Here is a 17,651-nt window from a genome sequence, read left to right on the forward strand (position 1 = left end):
CAGATAGGGTCAGGAAGTTAACTTCTAGTGCAGCAGCCCTCTTGGGCACCAGGGACTGGTTCCATGGAGAGAGGTTTTTCCATGGACCAGAGAGGGCATGGTTTTGTGTGCTGCCTACATCCCACAGGTGGGGCTTTGCTTGTTTGCGCAGCCCATTTTCTGGCATGCTGCAGACCAGTGCCGGTCCAGGGACCAGGTGTTGGGGACCCCATTCTAGTGGATCATAGGACTGTAAGGACCTTGCTCAGTACAAGTTGCCTAGCCTTACATCCTTAGGCGGTAGCTTGGAGAAGGATTGCACTACCAGCTGGTAGCCAACCTGCTAATTAACTGCCAATTAACTAAGTTGAAACTATCAACAATTTCAATCTTGAGCCTTGTTGGAGCAGTGGGCTAATGCCTCCTTAAGTAACACCAGCTGCCTGCAATTAGTGCAGGTTCGCATCCCACCAGGCTCAAGGTTGACTCAGCCTTCCATCCTTCCGAGGTAGGTAAAATGAGGACCCAGATTGTTGGGGGCAATAAGCTGACTTTGTAATAATGTCGCTTGGGTGTGTGTGTGAAAGCCCTAATAAGCAGGCATATACATAGAATGAAGGCTACTGCTAAGCTTGTAAGCCGCCCTGAGTCTTCGGAGAAGGGCGGGATATAAATGGAATTAAAATTAAAAAATAAATAAAATCTGTTTTCTGTTTGCAAGTGGTAGGTAGATCAATGAATGGGTGAATAGATAGTCAGATAAATACCGGTAGATACTAATTAGCATCTACAGTTTAAAATTATATTCTCTCACTTTAGAGTTCTTTGCCGTTATGGAGATCAGGTCTCCTTCCAAAGCTGGGAAGATGATTATGGAACATCATGAGAGACATAAAACATATACTTTTGAGTTGACTTGTTGTTAGTCAGACCCACAGTTTAATATTTTAAAAAGGGATCCAATACAATCAGGTTTGAAACAAAACATTTCCTTGTCCCACTGAGTTACCATGTAAGTTCAAAATTCCAAATTCACATGCTAAAATTCTTCATTTCCTTCAAATGAAATGTGTGTGGAAAGCTCCTGACTGTTGTCCCGGAAACTGAAAAAAACAGTTGTTTTACTATTTCATTTCAGTTTGAGCAGCAACTTTGTCAGATTGGGGTTTTTTCCCCAGTAGTGTTTCTTTGGTCTTATATCTTGTCTAAAATACAATCTGAAATTAACTGATGAACTGGACAGAGACTGGAGAAGAAGGGGGAAATGAAAAGATTAGTATATAATTCCCAATCCCACACTGTTTCTTGTTTATTTCTGCAGGATTACTATCCCAGTACAGACTTTTTCCAATCTTCAGATCCGAGGTAAGAAATCCATTCTCCTTCTTGGTCAAATATGTGGTTCCACTTGCATGAGTCAGTACTATTTTTTTTCTGAAAAACTAAATGCTTTGCTTTCCTATTTTCTCAACAGTAGGCTACAGAAAGAAGATTTTAAATAGTGGATTGTCTTTGGAACAAGGAACTATGACAAAGTGCCTTTTTATGGAAATATAATTATTATGCTTATTATTGTTTCCAATCATTTCAGTAACCAAAGTTCTTAGATTATAAAGTAACTTAAAACAGTAAAGCTCTCGAAACATTAAAAAGAATACAGTAAGTATAAGAAGGATCAAAGTAAAAAGGTTTATAAACTTGTTTATTTTTTATATATTCATTTTCTCCCTAAGTCCAAAAATTCTGAAGAGCTTTCACAAACATTGAGATTTTTATTGGAATTTTTTTTAACAAAATTCTTCTTTATTCAGATCATTAACTGAATCCAGAGTATCCTTTCCTTTACTCTTGCATCTGTAGGGAAGTTATTATGTCGTGGGCTCTGATGAGCAGGAACGAGAACATGCAGATGAGTACAGACAAACTCATACTTTATTTAAGCAGAAACTGTACTGAGAGATTGGAGTCACCCTGCTTCAATATATAGCCAGGCCCTATGGTATTAACCAATCGGATTGAAGCTATGCTTGCCAGCCAAAGTTGACCAATGGCAGGACCAGAGACGTCCTGTCTGAGTTGCTGGAGAACCATTAGTTCTCCAGCAACGCACGTGGTGATATTCCAAAAGCCCAGTACATAACACCCCTCCCTCCTAAGATCAGGCTATAATACCCTTGACAATAGTCAAGGCTTATTAATCACTCCCAACAACCAAAATAGTAAAATAATAAATAACAATAATAATTGTAATGTTTTGTTTTTCCCCAAGATAGTTAGAATGATATTACACAACCTTTACAGACGTGCCTTGTAGAGTGGACTATAAAGATATTAAAGAATAGCTTGTCAATGCAATAAACTACAAAGAGATAAAACAACGTCTAAGTGAACATGCTTGACAGCAGTTACATTTTACCCCCAATTTCTGTAGGCAGTGTTATACATTACATATCACTTTATTTTACAACATAGTCTGTAAGATATGCTGGGGGTTTATGTGGTCTGGATGAACACATTGGGGTTCCAGTCACTTTGTGGTCTACCAGCTTACCTGGTGGGCTGGGTAGACCCATGTCCCCTTGTGCTCCTGTGTCCAGGGGAGTTGAATTGCTCTGGCTGGCCTCTCCAGGTGGGCCCACCCTAGAGTCTGACTGTTTAGCAGAGTAGGCACAACGGTCACTGAGATTCAGCTGGTTTGCCTGGTCTATGTTGCACTTCTGAGCTGCCATGTTCCTCTTCTGGATCAAGTTCCACTGAGGAAGGAAAACCCTGGTGGGACTGGTGTGAGCTGGCTTGGATGCCAGCTTGAGGACCTCGGGAGGGACTTGTGCCATAGTCCTCACTTAGTGACCGCTCTGGGAATCTTTTTCTAAGTTGGTCAATATGCCTTCTGACCAGTCACCCTCCCTCCAACCCCACTTTGTAAGATAGGGTTCTGGATTCTTTGACCACCTGACCAGGAACCCACAAATTTCCAGGCCCATAGTTTCTGGCCCAAACCCAATCACCTGTTTGCAGCCCCCTCAGGGGTTTTGGTTTAGAGGCTTCGGATGCCACTCTGTCTGGATGAAACCTGTCCAGTTTAGTAATTAATCGCCTTCCCCAACGAAGCTCAGCAGGACTTTTTCCTATGGCTGTGCAGGGTGTAGTGTGTTGAAAGAGCAAGAAATCAGCCTGATGCCAGTCACCTGTGATGATGCGCTTGAGCGCCTCCTTTGTTGTCCTCACCATGCATTCGGCTTGTCCATTCGTAGAGGGGTGAAATGGTGCAGACGTAGCATGTCTGATGAGGTTAGCTCTGAGAAAAGCCTGAAACTCAGCAGCAATGAATTGAGCCCCATTATCAGAAACCAAAACATCAGGCAACTCATGTGTTGCAAAGAGATTTCTCAGCACCTGGATGGTCCTAGTAGTAGTCATATTAGGGACTGGAACTACTTCCAGCCATTTTGAGTGGCTATCCACTGCTATCATAAAAATCTGTCCTTGGAAAGACCCAGCGTAGTCTATATGAACCCTAGACCGGGGGGGGGGTGTTTCTTCCCACCTATGAACTGGGGCCTGGGGCATTTCAGGCCTAGACCTCTGGCAGGTATAGCAACCATGGATTTGATCTTCCACGGCCTTATCCAGGCCAGGCCACCACAGGTAGCTTCTAGCTAAGGCTTTCATCTGTACAATGCCTGGATGGCCTTCATGTAAGGAATGTAAGACTCTGTCCCTCAATGATGTGGGAATAATGACTCTGTTTCCCCATAAAATGCAGCCCTTACGTGCAGACAATTCATGTCTTCTCACAAAATAACTTTGGAAATCAGGGCCTGGACTTTTTTCCAACCAGCCCGTGTGTACCCATGACAGTACCCTGCTCAAAATTTTATCTGTAGCAGTCTCAGCAGCAATATCCCCAGCATGGAGGGGAAACTCAGGCAAGTCCTGAATGGACAATATTTTAGCAGCAGGAGCTGGATCAGGATCTATTAGTGGCAGTGGTAGTCTGCTGAGGCCATCTGCATGGCCCATTTCCTTTCCCGGTTTATGAACTAACTTAAAGTTGTATGCAGACAGAAATTTACACCATCTCAATATTCATGGAGATAGTATGTGGGGAGTTTGCCTATCTGTGGTGAATAGGCCCAAAAGGGGTTTGTGGTCAGTGAAGACAGTAAAATCCCTGCCAAATAAATAATCATGAAATTTTTTTACTCTAGCCACTATGGCTAAGGCTTCTTTATCAATTTGAGCATAATTACGCTCAGCAGCAGATAAGGTTCTGGAATAGAATGCAATAGGAACTTGTTTCCCATTCTTCTCTATGTGGCTTAAGACTGCCCCCACCCCGTAGGGGGATGCATCACATGCAAGACATACAGGTTTAGACTCAATGTAATGAGTTACAGTGGACGTTTCTGAAAGAAGGGCCTTTAGATCCTGGAAACTTTTGTCATGTAATTCAGTCCACTTCCAATGGGCTTTTTTATCAAGTAGCCTGTGGAAGGGCTCAGCTATTGCAGCCTTATGAGGTAGAAATGTGTGATAAAAATTCAGGAGGCCCAAAAATGCTTGCAGCTCTGCTTTTGATTTTGGCCTAGGAGCCATTTTGATGGCCTTAACTTTTGACTCAGCCAGGTGAATCCCACTAGCATCGATACAGAAACCTAAGAATTCCGTTGAAGAAACTCCAATACTACATTTGTTTTTCTTTAACTTGAGGCTCGCATCGCGTAGCCTTTGTAACACAGCCCTGAGCCTGTTGGCCAATACCTCTGGGGATTCCCTGGCAATGAGAACATCATCAAAATAAGGACAGACACCCTGAATTCCTTTAAGTGTGCGTTCCATAATTCCTTGGAAGATGGCCGGTACAACGCTAACTCCAAACTGCAAGCGTTTGACTTTGAATGTTCCTCTATGCGTCACTATAGTTTGAGCTGCGGCTGTGACCTCGTCTACCGGCAGCTGCTGATACGCCTGTGCTAAATCAAGTTTAGCAAAAAATGGTTCCCCCTTGCAAAGAGGCTAGAATATGGCTGACTATCGGGACCAGGTATACATGTTGATTTAAGGCTTTATTTAACATGCATTTGTAGTCTGCACAAATGTGAACCTCCCTGTTGGGCTTTAGTGGGGTTACAATAGGAGTTTCCCACTCCCCCCCATCAACAGGCTGCAATACACCCTGCTCTACTAACTTATCGATTTCAGCATCGATTTTGTGTTTTAAGGCGAAAGGAACTCTGCGAGGCTTGACTCTTATCGGAACGACGTTAGGATCTAATTTAAAGGAAATGGGTGACCCAGTATAAGTTCCTAGTTTTGACTCAAAAACATCCACAAATTTCTCACAAACAGCCTTGAGGTCTGCTGTCTGTGTCCGGTTAATGCCTGTTATTTGAATGCCCAAAGCCTCAAACCAATCAAATCCTATAAGACTTGTTCTTGGGCCCTCTACTACTATGACATCCAGGTGCCCCAAAAACCCTTTAAATTTCACCAATAAGGTGGCTTCACCCTTAACTTTAACCCGAGCATTCTGAAAATCTGTTAAAATAATATCTGACGGTCTTAATTTAGCCCACTGTTTGCTGCGTCTGCACACAAGTTTGAATGTGTCCTGTGAAATAATTGAGACCACCAAGACAGAGTCCAATTCCATTTTGCATGGAATTCCTTGTAGCTCTACTGAGAGCTTAAGTTTAGGCTTAAGGGGACGACGAGCCCCGGTGCGATAAATGCTTCTCTGGCTCTTGAAGAACCCCACACTGACTGAACCCAGGGCCCCAGTACCTTTCCTAGTCGGTTTCTCTGACTGGTACTTGGGTGGCCTGTCTCTCTGGCGAGCTCTGCATACCACCGCGATGTGCCCTGTCCTTCCGCAAGCTCTACACGTGGCTGAACGGAATCTGCAGTTTGCGCGGGAGTGGTTGCCTCCACACCCTTTACATCTAGGTAAGAGAACTGCCTTGTAATTATTCTCTCTTTGCTGATTTCCGTGGTTTTCCGTGCTTGGCTGTCTCTGGAGCTTGTTGATTTCGGGTTCTTCTTCTTCTGACGATTCTCCACCTCATATGGCAACCTCGTGGTGGACAGAATCTTCTGTCTTTGGAGCTTTGGTGTGCTGTACTGTTTGTACTGCACCTCTGGCTGCTTTGTCAGCTATGACCTCGTCTTGTACTTTGGCGAATGTGAGATTTGGTCTGGCAAATAATCTCTGCTGCAAGGTTCTATCTCTCAGTCTGCAGACGAGTTGGTCTCTCAGACGCTCCTCTAAACTTGAAAATTTGCAGACATGTGCGGCCTGCTTTCGGCCTGTGATAAACTTGGATGCTGTCTCACCGGGAAGCTGCACTCATTGGTTGAATTTAAACCGCCATGCCATCACCGACATTTTTGGCTGGAAATGCCCGGTCAGCTTCTTAAGGTCAGCAAAAGATACTGCTTCGATGGGCGTTGGTGCAAAGAGGTTTTCTGCTAGATCAAAGGTCGCGGGCCCACACACGCACAGCAGAGTCGCAGCTTTTAGGCCTTCCTCTGCTATCTGGTTAGCTCGTAGGTAATTCTCTACTTGTGAGAGGTAAGACGGCCAATCTTCTGGATGTTTAATGTTGAACTCTCTGAGTTTGCCGACCTTTGGCATCTTTCCTCAATTCCTGTGCGGCTGTTGGATCCTGCTTCAAGACTCAGGGAACGCGTCCTCTGAGCACGCGGCCGCTAGTGTAGTTTACTAGCCGGCTCGAGATGGGGGGGGAAGATGCCTCTTCCCTCCAGTGAGTAATGCCGTCCCCTCGTGACTTCAGCCCTCAGGCAGTGAAGCAGGATCCCACCTTCGTCACCACTATTATGTTGTGGGCTCTGATGAGCAGGAACGAGAACACGCAGATGAGTACAGACAAACTCATACTTTATTTAAGCAGAAACTGTACTGAGAGATTGCAGTCACCCTGCTTCAATATATAGCCAGGCCCTATGGTATTAACCAATCGGATTGAAGCTATGCTTGCTGCCCAAAGTTGACCAATGGCAGGACCGGAGAAGTCCTGTCTGAGTTGCTGGAGAACCGTTAGTTCTCCAGCAACGCATGTGGTGATATTCCAAAAGCCCAGTACATAACAGAAATTATATACTCTTCTATGGCAACTTTATTATCTTCTCTTCACGGATCAAGTTCAGCGATACTGGAATGTTGGATCATCTCAAGGCCTTTTGTTGCAATCCAGCACAGAAAAACTATAGATCCTAACATTCAGCCAGCTTAGAACAAAGTAAACTGCATTTATTTATTTGTTTATTTAATTTTATTTATCTTGGCATAGGCAACTCTTGTTAAATCTCTGCTTCTGACTTCCAAACCAGCCATTTAAAAATTCTTATCTTTGATAATCAACTCCATGAAGCACAGAAGCATTACCATGTTAGATGCTACCTGTTCTTGTGTAGGCTTTTATATATCTTTTTAAATGATTACATTTTTTTGTTGTCTAATTTAAGAAACAGTGTTTAAAATATTCCAATCTAAAAAGTCAAAAGACTATCTTACAACCTTAAATGATTTTTAATGTCTCCTAGCATTAAAAATGTCATTAGGGATTAGTTATTTCCAACAACATTAGTTCTGTTTAGCCTATTTGCAGCCCTCTCTAACAAAGTTTCTTCCATGTTTTCATGGTAGGTATCCAATGAAGCAGTATTAGAGAGCGAAAGATAAGGTTTTTTTTTTACCAAAGTGTTTTTTCCCCATCCCACCCTTCCAAGAAAGTCAGCATTTTCTTTGTCATTACTTCTCTTATGGTTTTATGTCTCAAACCTCACTACAGATCACCAATGGCTCCCAAGTCAAAGTTATACTCAGTAGCAGTGACCCAATTGTTCTTTCCCTCTTTACCAGAAACCAGCCTCGACACAAAGTCAGTTTCTGAGGCTCGTCTGAAGAGGAGCATTGTGATCAGAACAGTGGAAGCTAGAGACGGAGAGGTAGGCAATAGCTACCTATGCATTCAAAGCCTTCCAATTTTTTTTATCATAGAGTTCATCTGATGCAATGTTTATGAAAAATCTAGTTTGACCTGTTGTTTTCAAATATCTGCAGCATCCATGATGCTCAGACCATCCCTAATTATTTTTCATTCCCTTTCAGCTAAGGAATTCTTAATTTACAGATTATTACTCTGTGATGTTTCTTTCTTTTTCTGCCATCAATAGGTAAATGACTCCATCCTTTTTAGCTTTCAAGCTTCTTTATAAAGTTCCAGTAAGACAAAGTAATGTTTATCATCCTAACTTGTTAAACCAATTCTTTAAATAGCCAGCATTAAGGGATCAATATAGCTCAAAACTGATAAGCATAGAAAAGAGGGGGGAAAGGCATGGAAATTATATCATAAACAGAACATCGTTAATAGAATGCTCAAAAATCTTATCTCTTTCTCAGGTCACCAATAACAACTAATTTCCCCAACCTTCTTGAAATGATAACAAAAATATCATTGTGCATTACTGCAATCATAGTCCTACTGTCTAATTTTAAGATAATAATACTTTTAGCCAGTTCCCACATCCTCCTGTACTGGGATTCCTTGTTTTTAACATATTTAAAAGTACTCTGGTTTTCATGCAGTTGTTTTCTTGCTAGTTCTCCAATTTACCAAATGAAAATATTGATAAGATTCCTTTATTATAAATAGGAGTGTGCACAATTAAAAATAAATGTTATTTTAATGTATGGCAATTTAGGTGATGAGTATGAAAAATGAAATTAGAAGAGAATGGAGAAATAATTCTGTAATTATTTTTTTAAAATAATTTTATTAAAGATTATAATAGCAGTAGTAAAAATTAAATAAACTAAATGAAATTAGAGTAGAAAGAAAAAATGCAAATGATCTTCATCACAAGTACAAACAATTTTCATAATTTTTATCCTCCTAACAACCCATGATTTCTTCATCTCATGTCCCAACTCCTATATATAAAGAAACCAAAAAGTATTAATATTTCAGTTCTTGTTGCCAGAAATAACAACATATCTACTTTAACCTTGATAAATAAACTGACTTTATATTCCTTCCTTTTACTTCTAACAATCTTAAACTTTAGTCCATTCAAGTAATGTAGATCTAAATTTATTTTTCTTTTTTACCTGTTCTCATCTAAACTTTAACCAACCTCATATAAACGGTTTATCAATCACTCTCTTGATTTATTACTTGAAATTCCTTTCTGATTTTTAAAGCATCAACCGATTTCTTTTGTTTGCCCAATGAAGCGTCTTTATTCCATGTCATTCTTATAGCCTGTAATTTGTAGATCCATCTTCAGTGCCAACTCAGTCTCTTTCTTATTAGATAAAACTTGTTCCTGTTCTGCCATTAGTTCCAAAACATCTTTTAGACAGTCTATCCACAGAAGTAAAAATCACTACTGACATTGTTGATATTAACTTCAGATTCAATTTGTTAAAAATATCCTTCAATATTTTCAATGTTATAATATTTTACATCATTCTGTATCTGCTATTCAGGTTTATTTTTAATTAAAACATTTACTTCCCTCTAGTGTCCATTTTTAAAAATGGATTGTCTTTTTGTCATAGGAAAAAATTACAACAAATCAACTTTTCCCATAGGAAGAATTCTTTATAATTAATTCCAAAAACTTATTCCAAATTTATCTGGAAATTTAACCATTTATAACTTTCTAAAATCAAAGTTGTAATTAGCTTTTTGCTGTTTATCTTTTTAATAACATTGTTCTTAAACTTGAAGTCAAAAATTTTCTTTCATTAAGGATTGACAGCAGACTTGCCCAGGTCAATCCAAATATTTCTAATAGCTGAAAAGTAGTTAATAAACAATTTCTGAAAGTGAATAGAAATGGAACTATGGAAACTAATTGTTCTTTTGAAAATGCTGATTGTGGCTTGACCTGTTTTACTATAGAGAGATGCTCAGCTATTCAGAAAAGATCATTGTTTTTTAATTTATACATCACAAAATATGATGAGCAGCAGATTGTAGAGTATTAATCAACTTTTTTGCCTTACCTCCTAAGTCTGATCATTTTGGATCAGCATGCAGAAACTATACTAGAATCATCATCATCATCATCATCTTTAGGAGTACACTGTAGGTTTTATGAATATTACAGTATTTAAGCTGCCTTTATAAGATAAATCACCTTCATTTTAATCTGGTGGCTCACTCAAAAGAAGCATTTCCTATTTTATAGCTTAAAAGCATTTTTCCATAGTCTGCCTGGGGACTTCCCATCCCCCAGTACCTCAACTGAAGTTTGAAATGTTCACTTCCAGCCATATCAGAAAGCTGAGAACAATGCTACAGCAGCTGAACTTCTGGTGGCGGAGGAAGAAAGTTGATGAGAGGCAGAATAAAATACAGTCTGCCAGGGGAGAATAAGCGACCTCTAAGCTCAACAGAGCTATAATACTTAGTGAAAAGATCATTTTTGCTGTGATTTGGTTGAGGAGCAAGTCATTGATTTAGTTTCTCATTATAACCAACTTTGTGAGAGTGGAATACTCTGGAAGTGATAAACTGGTATACAAACCCCATGTGAAGGCTGCACAATATATTACCAGTTACAGTGCCAATGTTATGTGCTAAAAGAATTCTACAATTTCTGCATTTGTGTATTTTTTCAGGATGTTTCTTTGCCTTATGTCTTAGGTAGGGATCCTTGGTGAGGTTAGTTGTTTTCTTATAGACATTCATTACCAAACTAGGCAACATCATTAGTCTGATGATATTACCTAGTTTGGTAATGAAACATCTGCAAGAAAATTACCAAGTTCAGAGAACATTGAGGACCCCACACCCTGAGCCACAAATATTCTATCAATAACTCTTAGGCCAAACTAGACATGTCCTTTTCCTGCATTTAATTTGCCTGCCAACCATAAGCAGCACTGTATTACTACTGTGTGGTGAAACACTTATTAAAATTGCCAGTAAACAAAAACAGAGCATTGGAAGCCATTGCAAAACTGCCTCACAGAATAGCAGAAAACAAAGATGGGATAATAGTGGCAAGACATCACTGTACCTTTCTTGAGGAAACTTGAGAAGCCATGAAACAGTTCACCCAGCAAATCAAGGAAATATTGAAATTGGTCTTTGCAGTGTTTCCAGGAAAACAGGAGCTGAAGAGCACAGATTCCAGTCTCTGGAAGGCCTGTGGCAATGGCCCTATCTTCATAAGTTCAGAAACGCCTATGATGCTGTTGTGAAATTGTTAGAAGGATTTTGCTCATAGAAATTTACTAGATCTTTCAGCTAAGGCTAAATTTCCCCTTTAACGTGTTTTACAAATTTGTCATTTACTCAACAGCAAAAAACAAAAAAAAACAGAGCTGGAGGAAGACTGAAGGAAGACTCTTAATCAAGAAAATAGTGATGAGACCTTATCCACCAAGATGCACATTTACTTTTTAAAATGCCAAACAAATAAAACAACAATGTAAATAGGCTATGGGAGATTTTTCCTCAACTGGAATTGAGTAGAATCTCAAGTGCCCTCTTGTGTTTATAAGATAGATTACAGTTGATTAAAATCTCTTAGCTAAAATTTTCTTTTTGCATGTGTAGGTATCACTTTCTATTAACAGGTGACAGGTTCTACATACTCCTACTGGCATGTATATTACAAACCATTAGCTAAATTAATACATGAAGGTATTGTTTCAATAGCGAGCTGGATTAATTGCTTAATTTCTAGTGTTATGATAAAAAATATGGGTGAAAACCAAATGTTTGAAGGGTGTCAGTTTATTCTCTAAGCATCTGAGGGCAGGACAAGAGCACTGGGTGGAAGCTAGTCAGTGCAAGAGCTAACCTGGAACAAAGGAGAAACTAAGGAGAAACTTCCTGAGAATAATTACTCAACGGAACAGAGTTGTGGATGGAGACTGCATAACCATTTGTCTGGGATGTCATAAGGTTTTCTGCCTTGCACAAGGGGTTGGATTAGAAGATCTCCAATGTCATAGATTCTATGATTCTATATTTTAAACTCTATTTAATCTAAAATCGGTAGAGAACTATTTTGTGTTTTTTTAAAGAATGCAAAATGAAGCACCTGTCTGGACAAAATGAAGAGAAATGTCGCATGTATAGGTTAAACACCAATTGATATAATTTTCAATTCTCTCCACACACTGTAGGTGATCAAGGAGTCCACCCAAGAACAGAAGGAAGTGGCATGAAGTAAAAACCAGATCTTAGTACATGAGAAAAAAATTCTAAGTTAGGATGCTAAGAGAGCTTTGCATCCTTCCAGTCGTCAACCTTGACACAGAAACAGTTTTGCATCTGCAGCAACCATGAAAATAAGAAATATGCAAAGTTAATTACCATGCCAGAAAATAACCAAATTACTCAATAGATGGTGCTTCAGCTGACTATAATGGCTTTTTTGAGTTCATTTTTATCTTCAATATTTCCATTGCAGTGACTTTTGGAGTGTCCCAAATAGCACAGTATTTAGACCTGGCTATAGTTTGCTAAGTAATTGTTCTGGGCTGGCTTAACAGCCATAACTTGATGCTTCTCATTAGAGCCAATAAATAAATAGGAATCATGTTACTGTGTTACTGATTACAGAAAAGTGCTGATTATGTTTCTGTGTGAAAATCATTGACTTAAAGGGAGTATAATTTAGAAGAAGCTTCTTTACTGAAGATATATGTCATGGATTGTCAAGCTTAGATCTATTATTTTTTAGTAATGAAATCAAATACATTACTGGCGAAGGGACAAGGGAACTGATGCATGAAACATTCCCACCTTGGCATCTATGTTGGGATTACTCCCATTTTCTGGTAAAACAGTCATGATTTTAAGAAATTTATAACAGACTGAAATTTGAGGGGCAAAATATCCTACTATGAGTTTACAATGAGAAAGTTTTAGCTAGTATGTTAAAGGCATAGCTTCTTTCCTAGGAAAAATATGCAAAGATTCCCAAATGACTTCCTTTATCTTTGTAAGAGGGAACCCTAGTCAGTAGGAGGCAAGTTTTATTTTTAAAAAAATCTTTCTCCTAGAAGGCTTATAAATCTACACATCTTAGCTCAACCTCCCTCTTTGGAGTAGTGCTTGGTAGTGGAAAAACAAGAGGGGAAAAATGAGGGGGGGAAATGAAATTTGTCTTTAGCACATTTAGCTAAGCCCTTCTTCCTTTTCCTCTTTGAGAGATAGATCAATCTCACAAGAGAGAAATAAAATATTTTATTTTTTAAGAAAGGGGGAAGGAAAAACATAAAAATACCATTTTAGTTTTAAGAAATTGCATGCAAAAATCAGTGAAAATGGAGATAAAAATATAGGATTATTCAAATCACATGTTTAAAAAAATTCCATAGGGAAAAAAGAGAGAGAAATATATGGCTATGTGCAGATCAAAAGATGTTGCTCGTCTACTCCTACTTTAGAGACCACTTTGCCGTAAAGAGGTTCCAAGTTGTATAATACAATTAGTGATCTTATACAAAGAAAGTAAATAGTCCCCCCAACCTGGTGTGCAGAGAATGACGAGAAGAAGTGATGAGAAAAACATCAAAAGACGAAGTGGCAAAAGAGAGGAAGATAGAGGAGGAAAGGTTAGGTGTTTCTGAAGGGCAGTGACAAGATGCCTGTAAGATTTGAGGTTTGGCAGGAAAACGCTTGATAGAATTTCATTTGGTTTAATCAAGTCAGTGAAGAAATAAAAAAGTTAAAAATTGAAATGATTTCAAATATTGAAGCAATTGCTCTAAATCAGGGTTAGGCAACCTATAGCACTTTGAAGGTTACTGAATGACAATTTCCAGCTTTCCTAAGAATTATGGCTAATGCCTGCCCTAGCTGTAAATGACAATCCACTCTGTGCTGAAGGCTCAGAGAGTTATTCTTTTATCATTGCTTCAGGTTAAAGCAAAGCAGAATTCAATTGCAGAGCAGAAAGTTAAGCCGGTAACAGAAGTTAGGGTTTCCCAAGGTGTGTTGACAAGGAAAGAAGGAAGAGGCAACATGTCTTTCACAGAGCATGCCTGTAAGAAGCATTGAGAAACTCTTTTTTCCCCCCCGCCCCACAACCAAATGAACACAATTTGAGGGGAAACAGAATTTGAAGAATGACTGGGTTTTTGCACCTGTTATATCAGCTACATGTTCAAGCATAATTTCAAGACATCAACCTGCTTAATGAAATAATACATAAATCTAGGGACATACATTTCTTATATGACCAGTTTAGATGGCTGTGTGAATGCTGTCACTTAGAGTATCTACTGCTGTTATACAAATAGTGCTAATTGCATTTTTCACTTTTGATTCCTTGCATTGCACGCACTTATGCATGGACTACATGACTTGCTGCTGTTGTTGTTTTTACTGGTACTTTGGAAAAGTATACTGAATGATGTTTATGCTTAACCTCTTCTTTTTGTTCAATGTCCTATGTTTAAATTAATAGCTGTGACTGTGGAAGAAATGGCATAACTTTTATTTTTCTTTTAAAAAATAAAACTAGGAAATATGGTGGAACTCATCATTTTCCACCACAAAGTGTTACACACAGCTTATCTATTTTCCAGTAAAACTAACTGTACTAACACGAGCAATGTGGATCATATAAACGTGATTAAGCATTTATTTATAGTAATAAATTATACTTTTATAGAGGATTGGATGTAAATGCTTAACAGAAACTAAAAGTACAATGAGGCTATAGCAATGGCATTATTTAAAATTGCAAACTTGTTTCTTATTATATTTCTTTTACAATTAAACATTATATCAATAATTGCTTCTGTTTCAGTTTCTCACTGCTCATTCTGTTTCTTTATTTGATATTCTCCAAAGAATTCTCATAGTGGCTTACAAAGAAATAAGATAAAAGATGCACAAAATCAATTGCTTGTTTTTTGTTACATCAATTAAACTGGATAAGAAATGAATTACCCATCTACCTTCAGTGTCAACCAAATGATTGCCCTATGTGTGACTGCTATACATTTGCAATATATGTATATTGTTCAAGTATATTTGAACCTGTACTAGTTCAGCAACAGGAATCTCAGACTGACAATGCTCAGTTAACTATTTTTCTGGATTTTTCTCAATACATATGGAATTTAAATTGATTTACCAATTCCATATGTAACAAAAAAATATTAGTGTCCTTGCCTTCTGTTAACAGTTGCTTACTCATTGTATGTTAGCTCTCATATTTAAGAGAGCTAATTGTCTAAAATTTATCTTCACTGAGGGTTCTACAGTGTTCTAAAATTGAAATATTTAACTGATAAAAAAACAGTTGCTCAATTAATTATAAAATTAGTTTTGAAACAAATCATCATCATCAGTTATGATGGTCATTTTCTTGAGATGCTATTCCATAGCTGCACATTTCAACACATAGAGGCAACAGCGAACAATGTGAATGATGATAAAGAAGATGGTGATGAGCACATAGCTTGTGATAATAGCCTTAATAGCATACTGACTTTCAGGATCATCAAGACTTCGTCTGTGGTGACTTTCATATACTACAGATAGCCGGAATCCAGCAACTATTTCTCCTTCTCGCCAACAATAATAAATACCTTTGTCATTCATCTGGGTAAAACGAATGTGGAGGTGATTTCCATGGTCAATGAAGACCCTCATGGTCTTATTAACCCCAGTGAGAAACCTACTGAGATATAATCTTGTTGAATCTTTATCCCAAGCAACAGCATGTTCTGGCCTAGTACCAGGGCAAGTAATGATCAATCCTCTGCCAAGGGACTGCTTGTGGAATTGAATAGGGATGTTGGAAATCCAAGGTTTTTCTCCAAGCTTTGAGATAATGTTTGAAATGGATGCTTCGCCTTCATTTGAAGGTATCTTCCTCTTACAAGATACCATGCAACTTCGTATAACAACTTCAGGCTTTCTCATCTGAATACCATGAAAGAAATTCTTTGGGACTGATTTTGAGCCACAAGATGCCACCTCTTCTATAGTGGTGTGGTACCGCCTGAAGAGAGAAGGACTTTTTATATAGCAAAGCCCAATTCTACGTTGCTCACCTCTGACATCACAGCGGTTGCATTTAGTCCAGTCCCAGAAAATGGTGAAGACTGTGAAATTTGCTTCATGGAGGTCATTCTGTGGATGCTGACCCTCATCTGCAAAGGCAACAGCTATTCTCCTTGAAGGCTGTACATCTATATCATAACCATAGAAGAAATCCCCTTTCTTTGTACCACAAATATAATGCCCTGAATCTTCTACTTGAATCCGGAAGACAATGAGACTAAACATCCTAATGCTGAAACGACGAAGCATGTCACTGCCTACCTTGATGTGGCGTGAGTCTACTATCAAAGTGCCATCAAAATCTGTCAAGACCTTAGTTTGCTGACTGCCCATGCTTTTTTGAAAGTACCAAACTACAGTAGTTATTTCCTCTGGCTTACATTTACAGGGCAATTCAAAACTCATATCAGCCAAGTAAGCAGCATTCTCAAACATCAAGAAAGCTGGGCAAGGATTCTTCTTGAATACATCTTCTTTTTCCATAATAGCAAAGGCGTGAAAAACATCAGCAGTGCCAATGACCATAGCTATCACAGCCCATCCTGCCGACACCATTTGATGGCTGTCCATATTACATTATCCAACAGTTTCCACGTCTTATAGCAGAAGCTAATTACAAATTTTGGAGTTTACATTTCAACTATGCACATCAATGAAGAGAACCTTCATTCTAGAATTGCTGGTTTTGTTCAAATTCTTTCAGAGCTGACCTTTTAACAATGTACATCATATGTACATATTATCCTTTCATAAGAAATAATGACTCTGGAATTGCTTCTGTGAGTTCTAGAATGCCAACTGAGTTCTGATATAGACAAATCTAAGCCCTTGCAGAACTTTATGACTGATTGTATAAATGAAACTGCCTCATTATCAGAAAACATAGGACCACATGTTCTGTTGTTAGAGATTTTCAGATTGTACTGCCATTTCTGTAGCATAATTACTGGAGTTTTAGTGTTATTTCCTATCATTTTAAGAAAATACAAAAAAAAAACACCGTTATGTAATTCTTTAAATGAATTTGATACAGTTGAGGAACAAAATTATTTTCCCATTTGCCCTCACTGTAACTACTAACACATTCGGCAACCTATTTCGTTTTTGTTTGTGTTTTGTCAGGGTTCATAACAAACTTTCATCTTAATCCCAGCCTATGATTGAAAGGATTTCATAAGACATCCTCCATTTTACTATTGTAATGTTAAAGACTGCACCCATTACATTGAAAGTGAGGGTGGATGTGATTAGAGAGGTGCTGATTGGTATTTCAGGCTGAAATGAGCATGCACCTTCCCCTACAAGCTTCCCATAACCGATCATCTGACAGAATTGCATAACAGTCTTAGATTGCTCAACCATCAATTGTTTCATTAATTGTTTCATTTCACCAAGATTTAATGTAACATCTGAATTTTGGGGGTGGGGGGAAGAAGACTCAAACAGAGATTCTTTCCCTCCATCTATCTACCACTTAGTATTTGTTTGTTTCTTTACTACTATAGTTACTACTATAGTATACTATACTACTATACTACTACTTAAGAAAACCAAGATCATGGTATCCAGCCCTCTCAATTTCTGGCAAATAGATGG

The 17,651-nt window shown here is 38.5% G+C and overlaps 2 protein-coding genes across 2 annotated transcripts in view; one reads left to right on the forward strand and one right to left on the reverse strand.

The window, feature by feature from the left end:
- The window catches only part of GFAP (glial fibrillary acidic protein), a gene marked incomplete at both ends in the record, with an annotated part of 30,874 nt that extends 18,678 nt beyond the window's left edge, over window positions 1-12,196 (forward strand). Inside the window, 3 exons of the mRNA XM_081343358.1 lie at window positions 1,301-1,344; window positions 7,865-7,950; window positions 12,155-12,196. Coding sequence (XP_081199484.1) covers window positions 1,301-1,344; window positions 7,865-7,950; window positions 12,155-12,196 — 172 coding nt within the window. The remainder of the gene's footprint in view (window positions 1-1,300; window positions 1,345-7,864; window positions 7,951-12,154) is intronic.
- Window positions 12,197-15,362: 3,166 nt separating this feature from the next.
- Window positions 15,363-16,610, reverse strand: FAM187A (family with sequence similarity 187 member A; the record flags this gene model as incomplete). The annotated part of the gene is made up of 1 exon (XM_081343925.1): window positions 15,363-16,610. One exon carries the CDS (start codon window positions 16,608-16,610, stop codon window positions 15,363-15,365), a length of 1,248 nt encoding a protein of 415 aa, XP_081200051.1.
- Between the last annotated feature and the right edge of the window lie 1,041 nt (window positions 16,611-17,651).

Source organism: Vipera berus (assembly GCF_964194415.1).
Source record: "Vipera berus genome assembly, chromosome: Z".
NCBI lineage: Eukaryota > Metazoa > Chordata > Lepidosauria > Squamata > Viperidae > Vipera > Vipera berus.